Genomic DNA, 22957 nt, shown 5'->3' with positions numbered 1-22957 from the left:
TGTCCCCCATAAGCATTAACCCCCCTTCCAGATGTTGGTTTTGCGAACTTTTGTCGCCGTCCATGTAAATCAGGCCAAGCGACAATTAAACGCGCCAAGCACGACAATACTTAGACCTAATGGCCACGGACCTGAACCTCGGACAATCAGAAAGAAGGGGGAAGAGCCACAGGAAAAAAAAAAAAACTACGAAAAAAGGTACTTAACTTTTAAATTTACATTGCATTACATATGGCATATGCTTAAAATATGTTACGTGGCTCTAATCATCTTAGTAATTTGAAATCTAAGCCTTAAGCATCATACCTTGGCCCTTCCTATACATATTCTTTAAGATTTCAGTTTAACTTATATTTTTTTGAGTTCCTATATAAAAATATGTCTTATTTTCTCGCAGTGCAGGCCAAGCCTTTGGCGCATCCGCTCCCATTTCCGCTCGTTGGCCGAAAAGTGTAAACAATTAAATTTTAATTAGAATTCGCATCGCTTGACATGCGACATGGAAATGGACGAAGGCAGGAAAATGTCAGTTGCCAGTTGTGTGGAAAGGAGGGAGGGGCGGCACCATGGATAGCTGTCCTTAACGGGGGCAACGAAACCCACCTACGCCACAGTGCCACCCACTTAACCCACTCACCCACCAAAACCGCACTTCCGATCCCCGCCACCGACGCACAGACATTTCATTTCCGTTCTCGTCTGCTTCTTAATTTATTGGTCACCTCCAGAGCTCCAAGCCCAAAAACCCAAGAAGGCCCTTCGAATGCCGAATACTACTGAGTACTGAACATGAGACCCCCCCCCCACACCACTTTTCGACACCCCTGCTGCGACTGAGGTGTTCGAAAAGTGCTTGTAAATTAAACGTCTGACAGTTAATAGAAAACTGAAAGCCTCTCATTTGGCACATTTGTGGTGTGTGCCTTATATACCCCACATAAATATGTATGCGCAAGCATACACTACCCTATATATAAAGCTACTTGCCAGTTTGATGGATTGCCGGCTTAGTTTTAGCCAGTTAACTGCCGCACTCGGCAATTTATGCGCCCAATTGCGGAAGGTGTCGAGAACCATAAAATATACGAGGTGGCAAGCGGGGCCAACTCAAATTTTAATGCCCAAATTGCGGCTAATGAAAATGTCTAAGAGTGCTCGGATGATTTGTTGATTTCCTTCGGTGGCCTAACAAGGCCATAAAGATTACGGGTCAACAAAAAGCAAATAATACATGGCCAAAATAAACGCAGTACAAAGCCAATAAAGGCCATATATTATCCATTAGCCATTAGGGTGATCCCAAGTTGAGTGGACTTAAAGAACAGCTCAAAGGAATTTAAGGAATTTCTAATATACAAATTGTTTTAAACACTATCTTATTCCTCTATAATCCTCTATATATCTATTAAGGTGTAGAATTGACGTACAATTTATAATATCACTCATACGCAGCGTTGACCCTTGCTAATAATTATTTTGAGTGCTGTGATTCCACTTACTCTAACTTCAAAGATAGAACTTTTGACATCTGCTAACATATTTCGATATGCATTCAAGTTGCTTATAACCATCACATTACGAACAGATAGATATCTTTAAATTTGAAAACTCCGTTAATCATGTATCTTAATTGCCTCAGTGACCATTGTTATTTATATTTGGCTTATATTTGTTTCGGTTTATATCGAGTAAAATGCTAATTTGGCTTCTAGTCTCCCGAAGGCAACCGTGCATACATCATATGCAGACATTATCGCCACCCATTTGGGTGAACTTAGATTTATTGGCAGCTCTATTTCGTTGAACCAGCTTCCCGTAACTCTGTTTTAGCCACACTTTCAGATCGGATCTGTTGAGTTCCGGTGCTAAACCGAGCAAACCCGTTGAGACCTCGGTGCTGTCCCGGCTAATTTTGTCCGGCCCGCGGTTCCGGATGACAGTGCAAAACGCGGCCATGTTCCAGCTGCCGGGTTAATCCAAACTGTCGCCAGAGAGCTGGCAGGCTGACGGGTCCGGAAAACGGAGCATGGAGTCCGGAGTTGACCCAGTTTACGGCGAAGTTATGGATCACAATTCCTGTTTTCGTTGGAGGGATGGGGCGCAAAGGCCCAATCACTAAGTCCAATGCCGAAAGAAAGAGGGCGAAAAAAACGGTCCGATGTTTATGGGAAGCCACTAAATTTCGATAACAATAAAATATGATTTTTGCCTGGCGGGGAAATCAAAGAGCGGGTGTGCATGTATAAAGGGAAAACACGAAAAGAAATTAAGGAACTGGCCGGAACCCGGAAAAAGGACACCAAGTCACTGGGAATCTGGGTTGGCGTAAAATAAACAACAACAAATATGTTCGTATATATAGAAAAAAAAAATCAACTCAACTTGGGGTTTTGCACACTGCGAATTTCCAATGCTCTAATGTGCGCAAGGATTTCCTTTCAACTGGGAAATGGGGAAAGCATGCTCCAAGCTGCCCAATAGCGTATATACCCGTGCCGATCAAGGATACACAGATCCCCAACAAAGCGCAGAGTAAATATTACAAAAATGTATTACACAAGGCTTTCGGATAGGCGCGGGTGTGCCGGAAAATGGAGAAAAGGAAAAATGGCAGACGTGACAAAAATGCTTAAGTGAAAAGTTACGAGCGAGCGGCGGAAATCGCTTCCCCCCACCCCCCACAGCATCTTTCCTTTCCTTTCGTTTCGTTTCTTTACTTTATTTCGCTTGTTTTCCCACACTGGCCCTCCCGGAAAACTTGTTTCGCGCACTTCGTTTTCCCTACTCCAAGTTTTTTTCGGCAGCGTTACGTTTTTGTTTTGCTCTCGCAGCTGCTTAATATTTTCTTGTTTACGCTTTCTTCGAGAAAAAGGGGAAAAGGGGTGCACTGCAAAAAAATGCCACTTAATTATATTATTTTACGTATGTTTGCATGGTTGGGCTATCTTACCAGCAAAATGACATTTCTTGCAACTTTAAAGAACAAAATTAATGAGATTTCTGTGCAGCCCTATTAAATATTATTTTTGCTGTATTTATAAGGAAATATATTTTCTCGCCGTGTGGTTTTTGGCGGTGCGGGGTAGCGGGTGCTGCTGCTGGTGGCGCCCCACTGTTCATCATCCCGTGAGATGGCGGTGCGGGTGGTGCGGCCTGAGTGGTTGGCTAGTGGGTGGTGGGCGGTGGGTGGTGTATGTCTGGTGGCCTGCTCCTGGCTGCTGTCAAACTTTTCACGCACGCCCGCTGCCGACGAGCGATTTCCCGGGTCGCACGGGTTGAAGACGCGCGCGCGCTCGCAAATCGATTTCCGCTTCATTACGCCGCCGCTTATGCGGCGCCCCCGAGCGGCAAATTCAGGAGCGGATCGAGGGAAGCGGATGTCGGCGGCCCTGGGAGCACTCCAAATCGTATCAATCATCTTTCAGAAACACTTTGCACACCCACGCACGCCACTCACAAGCTCGAGGAGACATCGAGTAAGATGTGAGATCCCGGAGACCCGGAGACCCAGAGACCTTGGGCACAGCTCCCCTTTTCGCCCGACCAACACCCCCCGCCCACCAGAAATATTCGAACTCATATGTCAGAGACAAGACCCGCAAATTGTTTGTTTACTTTTGCATGCCATTCTGCCATCCATCCACTCGAAAAAAATAAACAACCATCCACCCCCATCCACCCACCGTTTGGGCTGTTATTTCAGGCCGCTTTCATGTCATTTTTCAAGTTTACACAAAATATTTCAAGTGTTTGATGTCTTTTGCACCCGAAGCGCATCAATTTCCTCCTTCACGCCACCCAACACTTGGCCACATTTCGGTTGGTTCCGGTTTCGGAGATTCCGATTCAGATACGGATACAGATACAACTAATGTTTTTTTTGTTTGCGCTGCCAGCTGCACAAGCAACTCAATTAAAATGTAAGGCAACCGCAAGCGGCAGCGTAAAAAACATATAAATATGGCGCATACGCCGCGTAAATCCATAATTGCATTTGTTTGTTATCGCCGACGCCACGTGACCAGGTGGTGCTGGGTGGCTTGGGGTGGTTTGGGATGGATGTGGGTGGCTTGGGGTGGTTAAAGGTAGTTGGCATGGCTGCTTGGGCGGTCACAAGGTGGATCCAATAACAACAAGCCAGCCGGCGAGCAAAGCCAGTGTATAAACCCCATGTATCCGTGCTTTCGCCACGTACCGATAAACGATTTCCCCGGCTAAATTGCCTTACGAAAAATCAAAACAGTATTTATCTAATCTCATAAATAAATTATGCTCACGGATTGAGACGCAAATCACTGGTGCTTTCCAATTATCGGGCTTTTGTTACTGCATTCATTAAGTATTTGTTCATGATGATCGGTTTGTATTTGTCAGTTATATATAGTTGTATCATATAGATATTATGATTCGAGGATTTTGAATTGCCTGCTGATAATGCTTATAATGCTTAATTTATGATTGTAATTATAAATACCAAGCTTTCGTTTCTTATTATCGCTCAGGCGTTTTCCAGGAGATATCCCTTTTCGGCAGGACCTCTGGGTCAGGATGTTTTTATATGCATTTCGTTGCATTTCCACTTCAATTTGAACGTGCAATGTGTTTTTAAGCACTCAACAGGGCGGTTCACAGGACGATGATGGAAGGAGGTGGTTGGGAATTAATGGGGGCTGGACTGCCACCGCCAACCCCTCACCCCCCCGCTCCCTCTCTTTTCGGTGGCAACAATTGCCAAGTGCAGCCCGCAATAATGATCATCAGCAGCGGCAACATCATGATGATTGCCACTTGAGCGGGTTTTCCGCTGAGTTTTCTCTGCTCGCAGTTTTTCCTTCTCCGATTTTTTTTTTTAAACCACTAAAAGCGGCAACAATTTTCCCCGCTCCCGGCAGCATGTGTGGGTGGTCAATTATTTGTTGCTACTTTATAAACTGAGACCGCTTTTGTTGTAGCTGCATAAATTGAGACGGAGTTTTTGTTCGCCTTTCAGCCGAAAATCATGGCTTTGAGTATGAAAATCGGAAAATCGTAAAATCACAACCTAAGAACACGAGGCGCAAACTTTTCATATAAATTACACGCAATAATATTTATTTAAAACTCTCTGCCGAAATTCCCGCCCATTGTTGTCGCTGTGGAAAAGCGCGCAAAGGGCACACAAGCACCTGCTCAGGAAAGCCAGCCAGTCGATCCAAACATTTTCGGTAATTTGAAAGTAATTCGTTTAAAGGAATTTACGTGATTTGCCTAACAACCGAAAAAGTCGGAGTGGAGTCGGCGGTCCAACGAGTAAGTGAGTGAGTGGCGCTTGGAGCCCTGCGATATTGAGTTGTTCAATGACACGCCATATTTCCTTGGGCGGGTTAATATGTGCGCCGTTTGCGTGCCACAGAATTATTGCCTAATCACTGCACAGGCTCCATTCTGGCCTGGCCGGGATGGGCACAAGATGCTGGTGAGTGGTGGTGGGGCGAGATGAATGGAGCTGGCAAAGGAGATAAAGATGTGGATATAGATGGACTAGGCCATCGTCCTGCGACATCGGTGACCGAGCAGCGGCGAAAGTAGCCGCAAGGAAAACTTTCTTCCCTCAGCCAATTTGGAGCCAAAAGAAAATTTGTAGGCTATAGAAAGTTTTGGCCCAAAGCCCCCCCACTTCTGACCAAGCCATGGCGCAGAACTTTTCCATGTATAAATGCTGAACACTGCGAGAATATTTGCGGCTTATCCAAGGTGTATCATGAAGACTTTTTGGCTTCTTAAATATAAATGATTATTGCCGTCATGTATTTTTTAATTTATTATATTTTCAGAGACAAAATATAACTAAAAATATATATAAATAATTAAAAAGGTTAAGCTATAAAGCATTATGGCAAATAAAGAAATAGACTGAAACACCATTAATGCTACTATACAATCCATTGATCTGGGATCTTATTATAATTATGGAAAACAGTTTTTTAAGTGTACATCTGTGTGTATATATCTTAATGCATACCTACTGTGTTTTTTGTCCCGTTTAGTCTATCTGTTGTTTAGTGGCCCTACGGCAGTCAGTTGGGCACGGGGGGGCGGTGGGTGTGGTTGGTGGCGTTTTGGGCGTCTGGGCGTGGCATGTGCAAAAGTTTTCGCAAAAAGCCCGGCTACCAAAATAAACAGCCAACAATGGCAAGTGGCAGCGGTTAAGCTGACAGAATGCTGAATTCGGTATGCTACAAGGATCTGCAGGATAAGGCGCTGAAAACTCGAGGCCAGCGGCAGGGAAAGTCGCTAAAATTTGGGTGGACGGGGATTGGATGAATCGAGAAAAGTCGGAGAAAGTCGGGATAGTCGCTCAGCGACTCTGTGGGAGAACAAAATGAAAACAAATTGTGTTTTATATACTTTCCATTAGGGTTACTCGGGCGAGCGAAAGATGCAAGCTGAAGGTCGCTGATGATGACGGGGACTCCTCGGATCCGGATGATGGATAATCGGGCGACGCAGCTCGGAATAAAGCGATAAAGCACAACGTGACGTAAAAGTTCAGTTACTCGAGGCCCCAAGTGCCGTGGTTATTTGAAGGCAAAAGCGATTGTCTGTCTAAAGGTTCTATTGAATCAATGAAGAACAAATTGACTGAATCCCATTCAGTTATAAACATCGAGTGAGTAATGTCCGGTGATTAGGATGAAATCTCTAAGAACTTATATTCTTAAATGCGTCTTAAGCGAAGCTGCAAAGGTTTTCGTAACAGCAAAGTTGAAAAACTCTTTAAATTGGTACTGAAATATATTATTTTATATTATATTATTTGTAGTTAGATAAAGTGATTTTTACCAAAGTGTCACGATGTCAAAATTGAAATATTAATCCATACAAATCAGGTTGGCACTCAACACGGGCCATGTTTATCGGTTTTTTGGCAACGGAGTGTGCAGCCTACACGCACCAACACTCCGATCCGGAAGTCGGGCGGAAGCGGAAACAGACGAAAGGGCTGAAAATGGCCGGCAGCAACGATAATGACGATGCCGTCTGATGTCTGATGCTTCCCACTCCGATGGCAGAACGAAAACGGGTTTCAAAATAATGGAGATAGGGATGGAGATGGAGCTCACGCGCTCATTGACGTTGAGCAACGCTTATTGGCGTACTTAATCCTTTTGGCAAATTCCAATAAATTACCAAGTCCAGGGACAGCCATCAAGGCCAGCGAAGATTATCCTCTGGGAGTCGTAGAAAAGGCAAAATACACAAAAAAAAAGAACAACGGAAAAAATCATCAATAGGCCATGATGAGTTTCTGATTGCGAAGCACAAAAAGGGAGCAAAAATGGTAGGAAAACATGGGGAGCTGGCTGACAGCGGACCTAGTCGATGTCGATGATGGCTCCCTGATTGTCCGAACGATGCGGCCATGTCACACGGGTTAGCCGGAGTACTGAAGTCCCGCAGACCCGTAAACTCTTCTCCCAGGGACTCTGCATTGAGATTGGTGACTTTGGGCCAGTCATAAAATCGAACCTACAAGTCGAGGGCGAACTTAAATTGAATGCCAGCCCGCGCCGAAAATACTGCCTAGTACACTCGAAATATAAAAGAGTATATCTTTATCTTAATATACAAAAAATTAGATTTATATGACTACTTTTCAAAACTTTACTTGCAAATTTTTAAGTGGAAACTACATTTATTCTAAAATGAATATTTAATTGAAAAATTGCAACAGTCATTTATTTTGGACTTACTTGTTTTCTATTTATTTGATTTATTTACCTTATTTTTTTCAGTGTTCCTTGCCTTGTCTGTTGCTGTATTTTATGGCATTGTGCGCTGGCTTAACTCTGGTTCGAGTTTCCCTGTGCCACTCCCCATGCAAAACCCACTCCTTCTCCGACTTGTCTGCCGTTTTTATTGTAAATGCTTTGCATATTTTTGATTGCCTTCCCGACCCTGGCCAAATAAAAAAACAATAAGAATCCTTTGTTCCGGGGCAGAGGGATTCCGAGTCCTGCCCTTTCCTTTATTCTATTTTGGCTACTCCGTCTCCTTCTCCTGCTCCTCCACCGCGCTGGTCAGGAGTTTGCCATCAAACAGGCTCTGATCGATGCGGCGACAGTGGGCCAAGAGACGTGGATACGTGGCCAGGACCTCGGCCAGTTCCATGTTGGGAAGCTTGGTGGTCATTATGGCTACCAAATGGCCAAAGACCAGGGCGTCCAATTTGCAAGGTCGTGAGCCGCCGAAATAGCTCTTCGCCTGGTCCTCCTCCAGTTCAGCGACCAACGCGTCGGCACAGATGCCCACCTCCTGGATTACATGGTCGTTGTCCAGATCCTGCCACTGGTAGACCTTCAGGATCTTCTGTGCGTCCTTCTGCTTGGCAAACCGGCGAATCGTACTCAACGGCCACGGATGAGTTGCTGCACAGCGCGTTGCCGTGTATAGTTGGTAGTTTGCCTCATCCACAAAGCTCATGTGAATCTCCGCCAGGGTGAAGACATTCTCCACATAGCTAACCAGACAGCGTATTGTATCGCGCTGATCCTCGGACATCCAACTGCCCAGGAAATTGCCGCCTTGCATGGCCTCCACCTGGGCCACTATTGGCTCGAATTCCGCAAAAGTCTTCACAGGGCCCAAACGGAGCAGCGGCAGGTGGGTCAACCGACCACCAGGTGACATAAACTCCGCATTGTCGCTGTTATGCTCCGCAAATGGTAGGTTGCACATGCGCAGATAGGTCTTCACCGCCAGGCAGCTGGAGCGCTCCGGCAACAGGAGCTGATTCGCCTCGGCCGGCTGATGCAGGTGGGCCACCGCCGGCCACGCCTCCTCCGACTTGTTCTCCTCCGCCGACGACTGCATCAGGGCGGCGGTCAAGTTCTGCTCCAACTCCATGCTTAAAGTGCCGAAAATTTTGACTGAGTTTCTTTTTATGGAATTGAAGGGTGACAATTGTGGCAGTGATGGCTTTATTTATATTTTCAAATATTTTGTTTAGGTTTTATCTGTCAACTTTTATTACATTACTGCTAGGATTCGGAATATCTTAAATGTTTTGCAAATAAACGTTAAATAAGGAAGAAAAAATCTTGAAAGCAAATTCTTCCACAATTTCAATAAAATAAAAGTTATGCATTGTCAACTTAAATAAATAACTTTATAACATTCAATAATAAAAGCTGTAATACACGCCTTATTAATATGACAGGCACCAAAAAATCTTACCTAATTTCCCTGTCTGATTTATTTTATAATTTTTTCAATTCGCGCAATAATAAATTGCTTACTGTTCATTTCCAGAAAAAGCCCTTGAACTTGTTTACTTTCAGTTATGTCTATCCATTGATTGTTTTTTGTTCATGCGTACAAGCAGTTGTTAAGTGAAACCAAATATATGGCATTTAAGCATTTAATTAGTCTGCAATGAAAGGAATTGAAATTTGAAATGTGCAATTAGCAACGAATAGATGTGAAGGCAAATAAACTATATTCGCAATTAGGCAAATAACTTGAAATCAAACTGACAGAGAGCATTATTCCTACATTGGACTTGAAGAGCTGTCTGCCTTCGTTTCATCGTTGACAGGATTCACTTTTCCACAGAAAAATCAGTTGTGCTTTGATGATGGAAATGTTTTGTGAATTTTCTGCTCGACTGGACATTCAAGCAATTAATCATCGGCTACCGCCCCCTTCCACCACATTCCCTTGGCCACCCAAAAAGGTTGCGGCCCACTCGCCACCAAATTTTTGTTCTACTGCCGCCCGCTGGTTTTGGCCGACAGCCTCGCGGGAACTGGAACTGCGGATGATAAATTGCTCGGGCGGAGCATTATGCACAGTTTTGTGGCTCCTCTGATCCCGGACTCGAGTGCTTCCGGAAATGAGGCAAAAGTTTTGGGCGCTCTATTCGAACGTTTCATGGATCATCAGGTACGAGGAGCTGACGGGCTCTCCATGATTGCTAATTGAATGGCCTTGATGATACGTCGCTACACGGAAAGAAACTCGAAATACTGCACCAAAACAAAAGTAGTAATTTAACAAAGAAACACTTTAATGAAAAATCGAAATAAATATCAATATGAAATATTGCTATATATTAAATAGAACCATAGTTTTGTTAACCCTAGAAACTATACCTTAATCAAGCCCGCTTGTGTTTGCCATTTGCTTTGTATTTAAAGTTTATTTTAAAATATTTTGTTATGCTTATAGGCAATCCTATTTGAAATAACCAATCTGGCTTGCGTTGACAGCTGTGAAAATTGCGAGCTTCGATTGACGGATTATCCCATTTTGGGCGGACGCCTTGGACCTGATTAGTATGCCCGCGAAGTTCGAAAGCCGATACTAATTTAACGCCAAGTAACGAATTTTGGATGAGAGTTTTTAATTTACCAGCCACGTTCCTGGGAAATGAAAGAGTAAATATACGAGGGCCGTGGCGTTGTCGTTGATTGATTCGGTCGAGGGCTTCTGGGAATTCCGTCCAATCCATTGACAACCAAGTCCCAAAACACTGCCAAATTAATTAAGCCACACAGAGCAGGCACTTCGGAGGCGAACCAGTGATATCTAGCCATTGTGGGTTAAGGATTCAAGATGCTCGGCATGCTAGGGATGCTCGGGATGGCAAGGATGTTGGCCTGGTTGAGACATCGTTTCGGCAACAAAAGCCAACAAAAGGCAACAATTCTTACCCACTAATAAAGAATAATATGACTGCCATAAAACTCAATTTATTACCAAAATGTCGACAAGCAGCAGACTTTTGTGCGTATATGTGCCACTGTGTCTTATTCGCTTTCTCCTTTCTTATTCTGTGTGTGTGTGCGAGAGTTACGACCTATGGAGAAAGGAGGTGAAAGCAGAACGAATGACGTACGGAAGTGGCAAACAGCAAAAGTTTATGCTGCCATTTTTGTTTGGCAATTTTCTATTTCTATTTCAATTCCAAGGCGTCGTTTTATTTGCATTTGGTGTGAGAAATGTGTGCGCGACTTGCGACCCTAACTTGCCCTCTTACTCTATCGCCGATACCCTGTAATATCGAAATGGTGTCATTTTCGGTTTTAACGGTTTTAACATTAGTTTAATCAAATATAATACACATATTTTCTAAACGCATAGTATTTGCAGTGTATTTTTAAATGTTTATAAGCAATGCAAAAGTATAAACATATTCATAAAATAAGGAAATTTAAATTGTATTGAATTTAGAATAGTGTGTTCATGATCCATTGATTGTTAGAAGAAAATTATAACACTTTAAATTTAGCATTGGCTTGACTAACTAGAACATTAGTAATATCAATTCTCTAATAGAATTGAGAGTAAGTGTTTATATTTTTATTGGAATGACTGTGAAGCACACATATGTATGTACACAATACCTGTACATCCAACAACTTAATTAAAAAATGCTATACTCCAAGTTAATAATTATTTGTTATTTTATTTTATTTTCCCTTAGGGTAATTCACGTGTTGTTCCACCGAATTTCTTCGTACCATCGTTATTCTTGGCTTTTAACGTAATTCTTCTGCAGGACTCCCCAGCTCCTTTCTCTGTCTTCTTCTTCCTTTCCTGCACTCGTTTCATTTTCATCCTTGCTGTGCAATTTTATTTGCTATTTCGGTTTTGTGCTCCGCCATTCCACGTTGCTGCTTGTCTTTATTATTATTTTGTTTCTACAGTTGGCGATTTGTTGCTTTTTTGTGTTGGTCGTTGGACGTTGGCATTGTTGGATATTGTTGGATGTATTGTTGGCCATCTCTGAATTTTGTTGGCCAGCTGTTGGGCGCACTTCACCGGCCGCTTTGTGGCCACAATTTGGCGGAGTCCTTGAAAGGAGCAGGAGGTGGATGGTGAAGACAATCCTCGCTCTGGACGCCGCTAAATAACCGTTTGGCTGAGCTAATCCACGGCCACATTGTCCATTGTCTGGGAAAGATAAGCGGCCATTGGACGCTTGGACAGTGGGACACCAACAGCAGATGGTGTGGCACCGGGACTCGGACAAAAGGGGAATCGCGTCCAGGACCAGGACATAGATAAGGCTATGCCACTCTAGAGCCGAGGTACCCAGGCTTATGCAATAATAAATTTATAAAAATATCTATAATCTACCCCAAATGTTAGTCAATGGGCATGGTATACACCGCGTATACGTAATGTGAGAAACACTGCGCTTTGAACATTTGTCATACGCCACGTAGTCCGAACAATCTTCCAGCCAAGTCAATCGTTTCATTCAGATATCTGCTTATTGAACGATTTCTTTTCCCCAGACCTCCAGACAATGTCGTGGAACATTTGCGGTTGTCCTAATGGAACCATTACGTCCTGATATACATTAAGTAGGATGGTGAATAAAATGGAAAACCTTTTATGTTACATTAAATTTGACTGCGTGCCGAGTGACAGTGTGGTAAATGGGTAAATGGGGTAAAGGGTCGGGCTCCGTGTCTCCAGGACTCCAAGACTCCGTTTCTGTGTCCTGGCTGGCGGGCTTGTCAAAGTTGTCGCAACATTGTGGCGCTGTCAGTGTCATTGTCGCTGCAAATTATGGCGGCCTGAATGCGTAAATGATGCTTAATTAACATTTACCCGGATTCCAGCCATGCGAAAGCCATGGAATGTCGACGGCGCGGTGTGTGTGCTGTGTAGAGTGTATGGTATGGTGTGCGGAAGACCCGACCAGAAATTGCAAGTTATTTGCGTTTTCAAGCCAAAAATAAGCAACCAAGAAGGAGGTCAAGTGGTGGAGCGGCCGGGAAGAAGCTGACAAAGTGGGCCAAAAAGGTGAACCGGAGCGCATTGCGAACGGAATGATTGTAACAAAACCACAAACGGACGCTGCACTGCGAGAAAAGTCGACGAAATTGGTCAGAGATTTGAACAAGAAAGATTTAGAAAGTTCAACAGTATTATTGGGTAACATGACTAGTTATAAAACTGAAAATTAAATTGTATAATAATTGCACTTATTGCAATAATATGTCTCTTTATCACAGTTTTCTTTGTATATATGCAAACGCATGCAGCTCCACAAATAAGTTTTCGCCTTGTTCGGGTTTATCGGAACTAATTGCAATGCCGGTGAGGCATAGAGAACCCCTTTCGCCTGACCCTAATTAAACCATAAGTCAGATAAAACCGGGCTAGCAGCCCTGGCACGCACTCATGAAAATCACTTAGCCGAATTAGCCGGGGAAAAACGAGATGCTGGCCAGGCCAAAAACGAGACGAGGCGAGCCGAGACGAGACATTACGTCAACGTCAACTATGTGGCATTGCTCTGTCCGCCCAGAAGGAAAAATGGTTAAGGATATGGCGGGATACATAGATATATGGTGAGAGGGAGGGGAAGAGAGGGCGAGGGTCAGCCGTAGGCGGGAAAGGACACGCTTTTAATACAATTAGAGCGCTTAAGTTAAGTGCTCCCAGACTACGCAGATGGCCAGATGCTCTGATGCTCTGATGCTCCTCCTGCTGCCCCCTTTTTCCCCGCCACCGATCTTGGAGCCAATGGCACTTTAAGTTAATGGCGTAAGCACAAACGACAGGGGCGCCCCCAAAAGAGGGCCAAAGGAAAAAGAGAGGGGTGCTTGGGCTGGGTTAACAACAAAGGATTGAACTTTGTTAGGGACAAGCGGTAAATGAAATGAACTACAGGTGGACAGGGAGTTGGGGCTGGTTTTGGTTTCGGTTTAGTTGGGGATTGGGCCAGGACCACTTGGGTTGGCCCAGGTTAAGTTGGGTGCCAATGAAAGCACGAACGAGGCAATAAATAAGAAATAACAAGGCTCAGGAAGAGTATGAGGCTAGCAGATGCCCATTACTTTTAAAAAGTTCATTTGGTAGAGGTTTCAACATTTATTTCATTGCAATCCTGTTAATTAAAGTTCATTATCAAATATTAAATAATGCAGCTAAATAATATAATATACTATATCTGGCAAGTTCCCGAATTACTTAATTTCTGAAATGAGGTCAGCACCTCATTTTCCAGGGTATCATTTTGACGCACCGTCGGCAGCTTTGCACTTGGACCAATACTTACGCCCTGATTAGGGCATTGTGCCATTGACTAACGGTGACCCAGACGGTGTCGACTCCACTTGCAAAGGAGCACCACTTGCCCACCGCCACCCATAATCCGCCAGCCATTTGCCATAATCATTGTCGTTGTCCGCGTCGTCTGCTTCTGGCATAGTGTTAATTGAAAATTAATGGCGCGATGGCAAAAAAAACTAAACATGAACATTTGCGCTGACTCGCCACCGCCAGGTGGAGCCAGTTCAGCGGCGGAACGAGGGGAAAATGCGTTTGAGAAAAACTGTGAAAAAGCGGCGGGAAATAATGGGTAACTGGGGGTCGCTGCTCTGAAGTGCTAAGCAAATTAACATTTCCATAATTAAATGCGGATGACGTGGACAAAGGGTGCAAAAGAGTGTAATACATATATAAAATAGCCATCTATATATGTACATGAGTTAAAGGTATAAATGGCGGTATAAAAAGAAGAAGAAATTTCAGGCCGTTTTTAATTGTGATTAATTGCGAATTTCTTTGCCCTCGTCGTCATCTGGTCTTTTCCCCCAAATTTACCACCCCTTTCCGCCCACCCTTTACATACATTGTGCAGAGGCGAAAAAGTTGCGTGGGCACGAGGCGTGGCACATGGAGCAGATGCCAACAACGGCGACAATGGCTTAACACTTTGACCGTATTCCAATTTTCCACCCCACACCAATGGTGGGCGGCTTGTGAAATTTCCTCAGCCCGCTGCGAGAAGTGAAGGTTAAATTAAAATAAGTAGGCAGGAAAAAGGGTAAAAGCGTAAAAAAAGATGGGCCAGTAAAATAATGTGGAGTGAAGGAAATTAAGCAGGCCGACTAGAGAATAATAAACGAGTAATTGGATACAAAGGAAACAAATCTTAGAATAAACAACAAAATGGACAAAGAAGTGCAAGTGGAACTACCCAAAACGGGGAGCTCTGTTTAAGGTTATCTTTAGCGGTTTATTCCTTTCTCTTTGGTTACTTATTATATTATTTAAGGATATTATGATATTATTAAATGGTATACAATTATGCTATTTATACGTCGCACTAGCTATAACAGATTTTAGCTGATTACCAAGATTTCAAATTTTATGGTTGCGAGTGAAGCTCCTGGCGGCCGACCATCATCGTTGTACATCTCGTCGTGCCAGCTTTTTGTCCCTGTCCTTGCAGAGCCAGTGGGAGTAGATGGCCATGATTTAGTGCCCTAATCTTTTTCGTTTTTCATTCGTTGCCTTTCAGTCTGTCAAACACTTAAATAAGTATAAATATACATTCTTCCTGAGATCTTTTATAGATTTCCAAAATTTATTTGTACAAATATACCTCATTTCGCCATGAATTTCTTCGAGCAGATTAGTGATCAGTTTTGCGGCGTTATGCACACCAACCTAAAGATACCCATATCTTATTGCGAAACACGCTGCAACTGGAAATTCTCGGCAAATATCGATACAATGATATTCTTCTATACCCTCAGCTTCGGTATCCTTCGAGTGGTGAGTATATATTTATAGTTTGCTGGGCAGCAAGTAAAGAACTAATTACATCAAATTCGCAGGTATTCAATTTTATACATTTCGTGAACCTTTCCATGGGAGGGACGCAGTTGGGACGGCCAAGCTGTCTCTTGATTCTGAGGGGCACACATTCGGGGCGCTTACGAGCCCTCAAACAATTTTTAATGCTGCAAGCGTGGATGTTAGTGATATACGGCATGGTATCCGTGAGTATAAAGACCCTTACAATATATTAATTTCCATACTGTACACACTTATTGCACCATTGTTATAAGTCACTGCAACCATTGTTTTAATCCAGATCAAGCCGCATTACATAAATCCCTTCGTTGTGGTTTCCGTCATCATCTTGATCAGCGATATGTTTGTGCTGCTATTAGATATCCGGCGACATGCCAGGATACCTCTGGAACGCAGGATGACCCTTTGGGAAATGATGCTCAACTTGTGCTGTGTTTTTTACGTGCAGCGGATCCTCAAGAAACAGATACACTGTTAGCCTACAATTTTTTTGCTTGGAGGAAATGATGTGCTCCATGCCGATTTAAACCCTTCATGTTACTGGGAGTGAACATTTAAAACAGGATTAAATTATTCAGTGAATGAGGCTTTTTAAACTTTGTAGCTTTGGTTATAACTTGTCTAAAAATAATGACACAATTTAATAAATATTTGTTTTGTGCATTAAATAAACCAATTTAACATCTGTATAACTTTCCTGCTGACTTTAAAATTACGAAAAATGCGAAAATTTGGCGAAAAATTAATTTTACAAAATCCGTTTAAAAGTGAAAGGGGTGGTTAGTATTGGTTATAAGGAGTATAAGGAGTATAAAATGGTAATTCCTTTTGCTGTGTGACCATTTTTAGTCAAGTTATAGCCAAAAAAGCCAAATTGAAAATTGAGTTTTTTGCCAAAAATAGTTTTCCTGTTTTTTTGTGAAAAAAATAATCGGTATTTTGATCGAAACATTGAAAATAATTACCCAAATAAGGAATGTCATACCTCGCTGAGTTCGTTGTTTAAATACCAATCGATTTGCATTCAAGTTTGGGAATTCTGGGATTTTTAAATTTTTCGCAAATTTTGATGAAAAATTTTGCGAAAATTTGGCTAAAAATTAATTTTACAAAATCTGTTTAAAAGTGAAAGGGGTGGTTAGTATTGGTTATAAGGAGTATAAAATGGTAATTCTTTTTGCTGTGTGACCATTTTTAGTCAAGTTATAGCCAAAAAAGCCAAATTGAAAATTGAGTTTTTTGCCAAAAATAGTTTTCCTGTTTTTTTGTGAAAAAAATAATCGGTATTTTGATCGAAACATTGAAAATAATTACCCAAATAAGGAATGTCATACCTCGCTGAGTTCGTTGTTTAAATACCAATCGATTTGCATTCAAGTTTGGGAATTCTGGGATTTTTAAATTTTTCGCAAATTTTGATGAAAAATTTTGCGAAAATTTGGCCAAAAATTAATTTTACAAAATCTGTTTAAAAGTGAAAGGGGTGGTTAGTATTGGTTATAAAGAGTATAAAATGGTAATTCTTTTTGCTGTGTGACCATTTTTATTCAAGTTATAGCCAAAAAAGCCAAATTGAAAAATTGAGTTTTTCGCCAAAAATAGTTTTTTTGTGAAAAAAATTATCTCAAAGCTTAATAAAATTAAGCGTCTTATTCCCTCCCCTTTGGTTACTCATATTATTAAAGCATAAGTGAAAGGACAATAGTATACAATTATGCTATTTATACGTTACAATAGTTATAAAAGATTTGTGCTGATTACCAAGATTTAAAATTTTGACAAATTTTGGAGCAGCGAGTGGAGGTCCTGGAGGCCGACCATCATCGTTGTAGATCTCGTCGTGCCAGCTTTTTGTCCCTGTCCTTGCACAGCCAGCGGGACTAGTTGGCCATGATTTTGTGCCCTAATCTTTATCGTTTTTCATTCGTTGCTTTCAGTCTGTCAAACATTTTAATAAGTATAAATATACATTTTTCCTGAGATCTTTTATAGATTTCGAAAATTTATTCGTACAAATATACCTCATTTCGCCATGAATTTCTTCGAGCAGATTATTGATCAGTTTTGCGGCGTTATGCACACCAACCTAAAGATACCCATATCTTATTGCGAAACACGCTGCAACTGGAAATTCTCGACAAATATCGATACAATGATATTCTTCTATACCCTCAGCTTCGGTATCCTTCGAGTGGTGAGTATATATTTATAGTTTGCTGGGCAGCAAGTAAAGAACTAATTACATCAAATTCGCAGGTATTCAATTTTATAGATTTCGTGAACCTTTTCATGGGAGGGACGCAGTTGGGACGGCCAAGCTGTCTCTTGATTCTGAGGAGCGCACATTCGGGGCGCTTACGAGCCCTCAAACAATTTTTAATGCTGCAAGTGTGGATGTTAGTGATATACGGCATGGTATCCGTGAGTATAAAGGCCCTTACAATATATTAATTTACAATATGTATTGCACCATTGTTATAAGTCACTGCAACCATTGTTTTAATCCAGATCAAGCCGCATTACATAAATCCCTTCGTAGTGATTTCCGTCAGCGATATTTTTGTGCTGCTATTAGATATCCGGCGACATGCCAGGATACCTCTGGAGCGCAGGGTGACCCTTTTGGAAATAATGCTCAACTTGTGGTGTGTTTTTTACGTGCAGTGGATCCTCAAAACACAGATACACTGTTAGCCTTGAGGAAATGATGTGCTCCATGCCGATATCTGTTTTATAACTTTAATAGGGTGAAAGAGAAGCTGAAACTGGGTACAGATGGCAAATTATACTATTTAAACCCTTCATGTTTCGGGGGTGAACATTTAAAACAGGACTAAATTATGCAGTGAATGGGGCTCTTTAAACTTTGTGGCTTTGGTCATAACTTGGCTAAAAATAATCACACAATTTACATAATATTTGATTTGTGCATTAAATAAACCAATTTAACATCTGTATAACTTTCTTTTAATGCGAATTGATTGTTGCTTTTATACCCGTTACTATACACATTCATTTTTTTTTCGTCTTATGATAATTTAAATATCCTAAATCAAAGCAAATAAACTTAAATCAAGTATTTCATATTAAATATATATCACTTGGTTGCAACGAAAATACACAATGCTTAATAGCAAAAAAAAAAAAAGACTTAAGCAAGAAGTACATTCATGTACTGGCCGCCATTTCAAGTTCTAGCTGCGGAGAAGTCAAACTCGGCCGGCTTGTAAAGCCAAAGCTAACACACACAGACCCACACAGCTGTCTTGGCTACAGTTTTCCCAGCGTATGGACCGCTTCTGTTTGTGTGGGAGTCCACTTAACACAATGTTTGTCTTGGCAATTACACGCGCCTCCTTCAGCGCTGTCCGAAATTTGTTGCCAAGCCAAATTTGATTGTCGAACGCGGGTGGTGGGGAGGGGAAAATGGAAGCGGGTGCTGATTTTCTGGTGGGGCAGGCTCGACAGTGGGTGCCCTATAGTTGGGCTGACGAATAATTCCATTACTTAACGTTTGAGTCGCAAATAAGGCACGCAGCTTGGTAGGAAAAGCCGGAAAGACTGGGGCAAGTTTTATATGTATGCCACCGTAAGTGTATGTGTATTGGGGGGCTAGTTTTATATGTGTGTGTTTAGCTATAAATGTCTCCTGTGACCAGTGGCAACAATGGCAAAGCTGATGCTTAAGTGATACAAAATGCAAATACTTTGGATACGTTGATGATGGAGCAGCGTTTGTTTGTGAATGCACAGCAAACATTGAATGCTGCAAATTTGATAATGAATGATAATAAATTAATATTACCCATAAATTTATATTTAAAATGTTGCTAAGATTTAAGTAAAGGATGTAACATTTTTATTTAGTTTAAACTTAAAATAGTCAATTAAGGTTTTTCTTCTCCCTTGTTTTCCTTAATAAATAATAAATATTGTTATACAAAAAACTAAAAACAGGTCAACTAGACATAATTAATAAATATTTCAGATGAAAGCCTTAGCTAAACACTGTAAATACCTAATTATACCATTAGCTTTAATGAAATGTACATATATATATAAGGGATAAAGCACAAATAAATTAAAATTAAATAAACTTAAAATGTGACGACTTCTTAAAATCTGTAAATACATATAAACCTATACATATGTAGCTGCCCTTGAGCTGCTTTTCCTACCAACTTTCAATATTTTCGTTAGTGTACTTGTTGTAGTGGGGTTTTCCTTCCTTTTTATTCTTTTTTTTTTTCGTCAGCAGTAAGGCAGCAAAGTCACTTGACGAGCTTCCGGCTTAAGGTTATTTGCACACAACTCCTCTTTTGGCTCGCCATGTGCTCTTGTTATGCCACTGCTTGTGATATCCACTCGTCGATTGTTCTGCACGCCCCTGCCACCACCCCCTCCATGTCAGCATGCCCCCGGGGCTAACCGACCCATCAGCCCCAGCCCCAATCCCCCGGAAAGCCCTCACTCCTGTTGGCCGTAAAAGTGGCGTCCATGTGACAAATATATGGCGGCATCTTGTCGCAGCTTAAGACGAAATGTAAACACAAACAGGGCAGACGAAAATTCGCCACCCAACCACTCCAGCTCTTACACACACACCCACCCACCCCGCCCCCCTTTCGAATGTTAAATTATGCGTGGCCCCGCCCACTTTTTGGGGCCACTGTCTGTTATTGTCGCCTCTCGTTCACTGCCTATTTGCTGGCGTTTTTAGCGTCGAGTTCGTCAGTTTGTCGGCTTGCCATTTAGTCAGCTCGTAAAAACAAAATAGCGAACAACAAGAGCAAACACAATTGGAAAATGGAAAATCAAAAACTCATCTGCATGCCGCTGGATCGTTTAAATCAACTGTGCAACTCGAACTCGAACGTTTTCCCCAGCTGCCCAGTCACGTCCTGCCATTCGAGAGGTTAGTGCCGCTTAAAGAGGAAAATAATAAAAAATAAAAAAATAAAAAATAAAAAATAGTGGGGTTTTCATGTCATGTGCTATTTTGTTATTTTCGACCATAGAGCGAACGAGGTGACGAATGATCGTGACCATAATAAATTGACAAAAACGATTCCATTCTTTTCAATTCAATGGACAAATGTCGACTGGTGCTGCTCGAAATCTCATTTGTTGCCGCATCTTTGGCCGGATGCTTTATTTTTTGGTCTCACCATGGCAAATCACGGCCCTAACGCCAATTTATTCGACGCTGGGAACGATTTAATGGCGTTCATATACATATATGCACTTTTTATCGGGCTAAAAGTAATTTATACTTTGAATATGCTCTAAAACTAAAAAATGTTGAAAGTAATATTAAGATTAATCCAAAGTTGTGACTTTGAAACATTTCCAAGCTGAGCTCTATGTGTATTAATTTTTACTTTTAAGCTTAAATTTCAAAATACTGAGATTTATATTTCTTTTAAACTTACCTGTTTCGAAAACCCACAGTGTCGAAGCAGTGAATATGTTTGGCCTTTGCATGGAATCTGCCTGTCCGTCGATGGACCATACTTTTTCATTATTGCCCTGTAGTGGCTGTATCCTTTGGACTCCTTTGCACCACCTTTGTGCCTTGCTGTGTTGCCTGATTTGAGCTCCATGTTTGCTATTCCCTTTGTCGTTCCACACGCACTTTGCCCATAGCCAGTAGACATTATATCTAAGAGCTGGCCATGGCAACCCATTAATGCCCCCTCCGAAGGACCCAATATATACTGCTTTTCTACGGCCAGCGGCGCTTTTGACGCCTCATTCTGGGATCCTCCAGCTCTGTGAGGAACGTCAATTCAATACGTTTAAAAGTTCATTTGCTGTTTAGCTTGGTCATTATGTGCCTAGACCCATAACCATCTTCTGATGATGCCCTGCCACCCACACCCACCCACAGCCACCCCCTGTCTAGCCTTGAGTTGGGTAAAAGGGACTTGGCTTCGGGTTGCCAGAGCTGGAGTCATTGGAGTCCTTGGAAGGAGAGGAGGTTGGCCATTAAATGGGCACTCAATGTGTTTGTCTAACTTGCCATTTGCGATGATAATAATGTTGTATGGCCGTTACATTGATGTTACGGCCGGACAGAAGGACTACGGCCTTTGTTGTTGCGTTCCGGCCCATTGTTGTTGGCATTGCCATTGGCCATTGGACGGACATCTCCTGCTGCTGCTGTCCAAGTATTTCCAAATCGTTTGGCTCGACGTTTTGATTTCGTTATCAGTTTTTATGCTTATAAGTATCGGACACATGCACAAGCACATTCTGTCGATAAATATACCCTACTAATGGGGTATCATTAGTTTGATAAGTTGGCAAAACAAATTTGGTAGTACTATGTGCAATAACTGCTTCGTACTTCATAATTTACCATTGGTCATAATAGTGTTCGCTTGTTAATTCAAGAAGTTTGAATACTTCTGATATCTGCTTCAGGAAAGATTTAATAAAAACCGTATTTAAATGATATTATCGAAATTATGAAATCTCACGCCCACCCTTTTTTTTATTGAATAAAAAACAAGTACTATTCCCTTTATAAATACAACCAAAAACTGCTTTGAGTTTGCCAGTCGAAATATTCGATATCTAGGCCTAAAAGTTCACTAAAATGCCCTTATCGCCGCATTAACTTAAGGGTATTTAATTGTACCTATATCACTAAGTCTATTCTCATGATTTTGTTGTTTTGAACGTGGTGTGCTGCTGTTGCTGGCTTTTATTTTTGCGCTGTTTGGTCAATTGGAAAACATTTCGATGCAGACTTTTGGTCGCCGTCTCGTTGGCCAAACCGCCGGCGCCACCGAAAGCCGAAAGAGGTGGTGCGCCGGGGGGTGGTATTGGTTGGCTTTTCCAGGAGGTGGTGGTGGTGGTGGTGGGGGCACCGTTACTCGGCATAATGGCGTCGTTATTATTTTGGCATTAAAAAGAATTAATACGCTTCAATAGTTCTCGTTGTCGTCGCCAGGAGTCTCGAGACGCCTCTCAACGTGAATAGATCGTTAGGCAGTATGCCAGCCATTCACCCCTAAAAATGCCACCCAGAATTTTCCACCCCGCCTTCCCTTTCGGTTCAAGAGGACTTTTCCTTTATCGAGGCTTTGCTAGTTTTCCATTCTCCTTTTGGCTTTGCACTCTGCTTTGCCACGCATTGGAGAGCAATTTTTGGCTCTCGAAGCATGCAAATGGAAGAGGAGGAGAAAAGGGGGCGGTGGAAAGGGGTGGAAAGCTGGGAAATTCTTAGTGAAAGACTGTGGTGGGAGGAGAAGAGGGGCCAGATGATACACGCACTGAGCGGAATGGACGACGTTTCATAGGCAGCCGTGCATGAGTTTCCCTTTTACACATTTTCCCTATTTTC

The 22957-nt window shown here is 42.1% G+C and overlaps 3 protein-coding genes across 4 annotated transcripts; 2 read left to right on the top strand and 1 right to left on the bottom strand.

Annotated features, from left to right (window-relative positions):
• Positions 1–7782: 7782 nt before the first annotated feature.
• Positions 7783–8953, bottom strand: LOC6725995 (metaxin-2). The gene has a single exon (XM_002106941.4). The coding sequence runs from the start codon at positions 8884–8886 to the stop codon at positions 8023–8025; it is 864 nt and encodes a 287-aa protein (XP_002106977.2). The 5' UTR covers positions 8887–8953; the 3' UTR covers positions 7783–8022.
• Positions 8954–15282: 6329 nt separating this feature from the next.
• LOC6725998 lies at positions 15283–16282 on the top strand. Its single transcript, XM_016172563.3, has 3 exons — positions 15283–15564; positions 15627–15791; positions 15887–16282. Exons 1-3 carry the CDS (start codon positions 15403–15405, stop codon positions 16082–16084), a joined length of 525 nt encoding a protein of 174 aa, XP_016039371.1. The 5' UTR covers positions 15283–15402; the 3' UTR covers positions 16085–16282.
• Positions 16283–17505: 1223 nt separating this feature from the next.
• On the top strand, positions 17506–18563 carry LOC27209358. Of its 2 annotated transcripts, XM_039296838.2 has the most exons (4): positions 17506–17563; positions 17657–17800; positions 17863–18027; positions 18115–18563. In XM_039296838.2, the coding sequence occupies exons 2-4, from the start codon at positions 17681–17683 to the stop codon at positions 18298–18300; spliced, it is 471 nt and encodes a 156-aa protein (XP_039152772.1). In that variant the 5' UTR covers positions 17506–17563; positions 17657–17680; the 3' UTR covers positions 18301–18563. The 2 variants fall into 2 exon arrangements, with proteins under 2 accessions (XP_039152772.1, XP_016039369.2); XM_016184793.3 differs by lacking the exon at positions 17506–17563 and having other exon boundaries at positions 17570–17800; positions 18115–18560.
• The last annotated feature ends 4394 nt before the right edge of the window (positions 18564–22957 follow it).

Source organism: Drosophila simulans, chromosome X, assembly GCF_016746395.2.
Source record: "Drosophila simulans strain w501 chromosome X, Prin_Dsim_3.1, whole genome shotgun sequence".
NCBI classification, from domain to species: domain Eukaryota; kingdom Metazoa; phylum Arthropoda; class Insecta; order Diptera; family Drosophilidae; genus Drosophila; species Drosophila simulans.
This window is presented reverse-complemented; position numbering and strand designations above follow the sequence as displayed.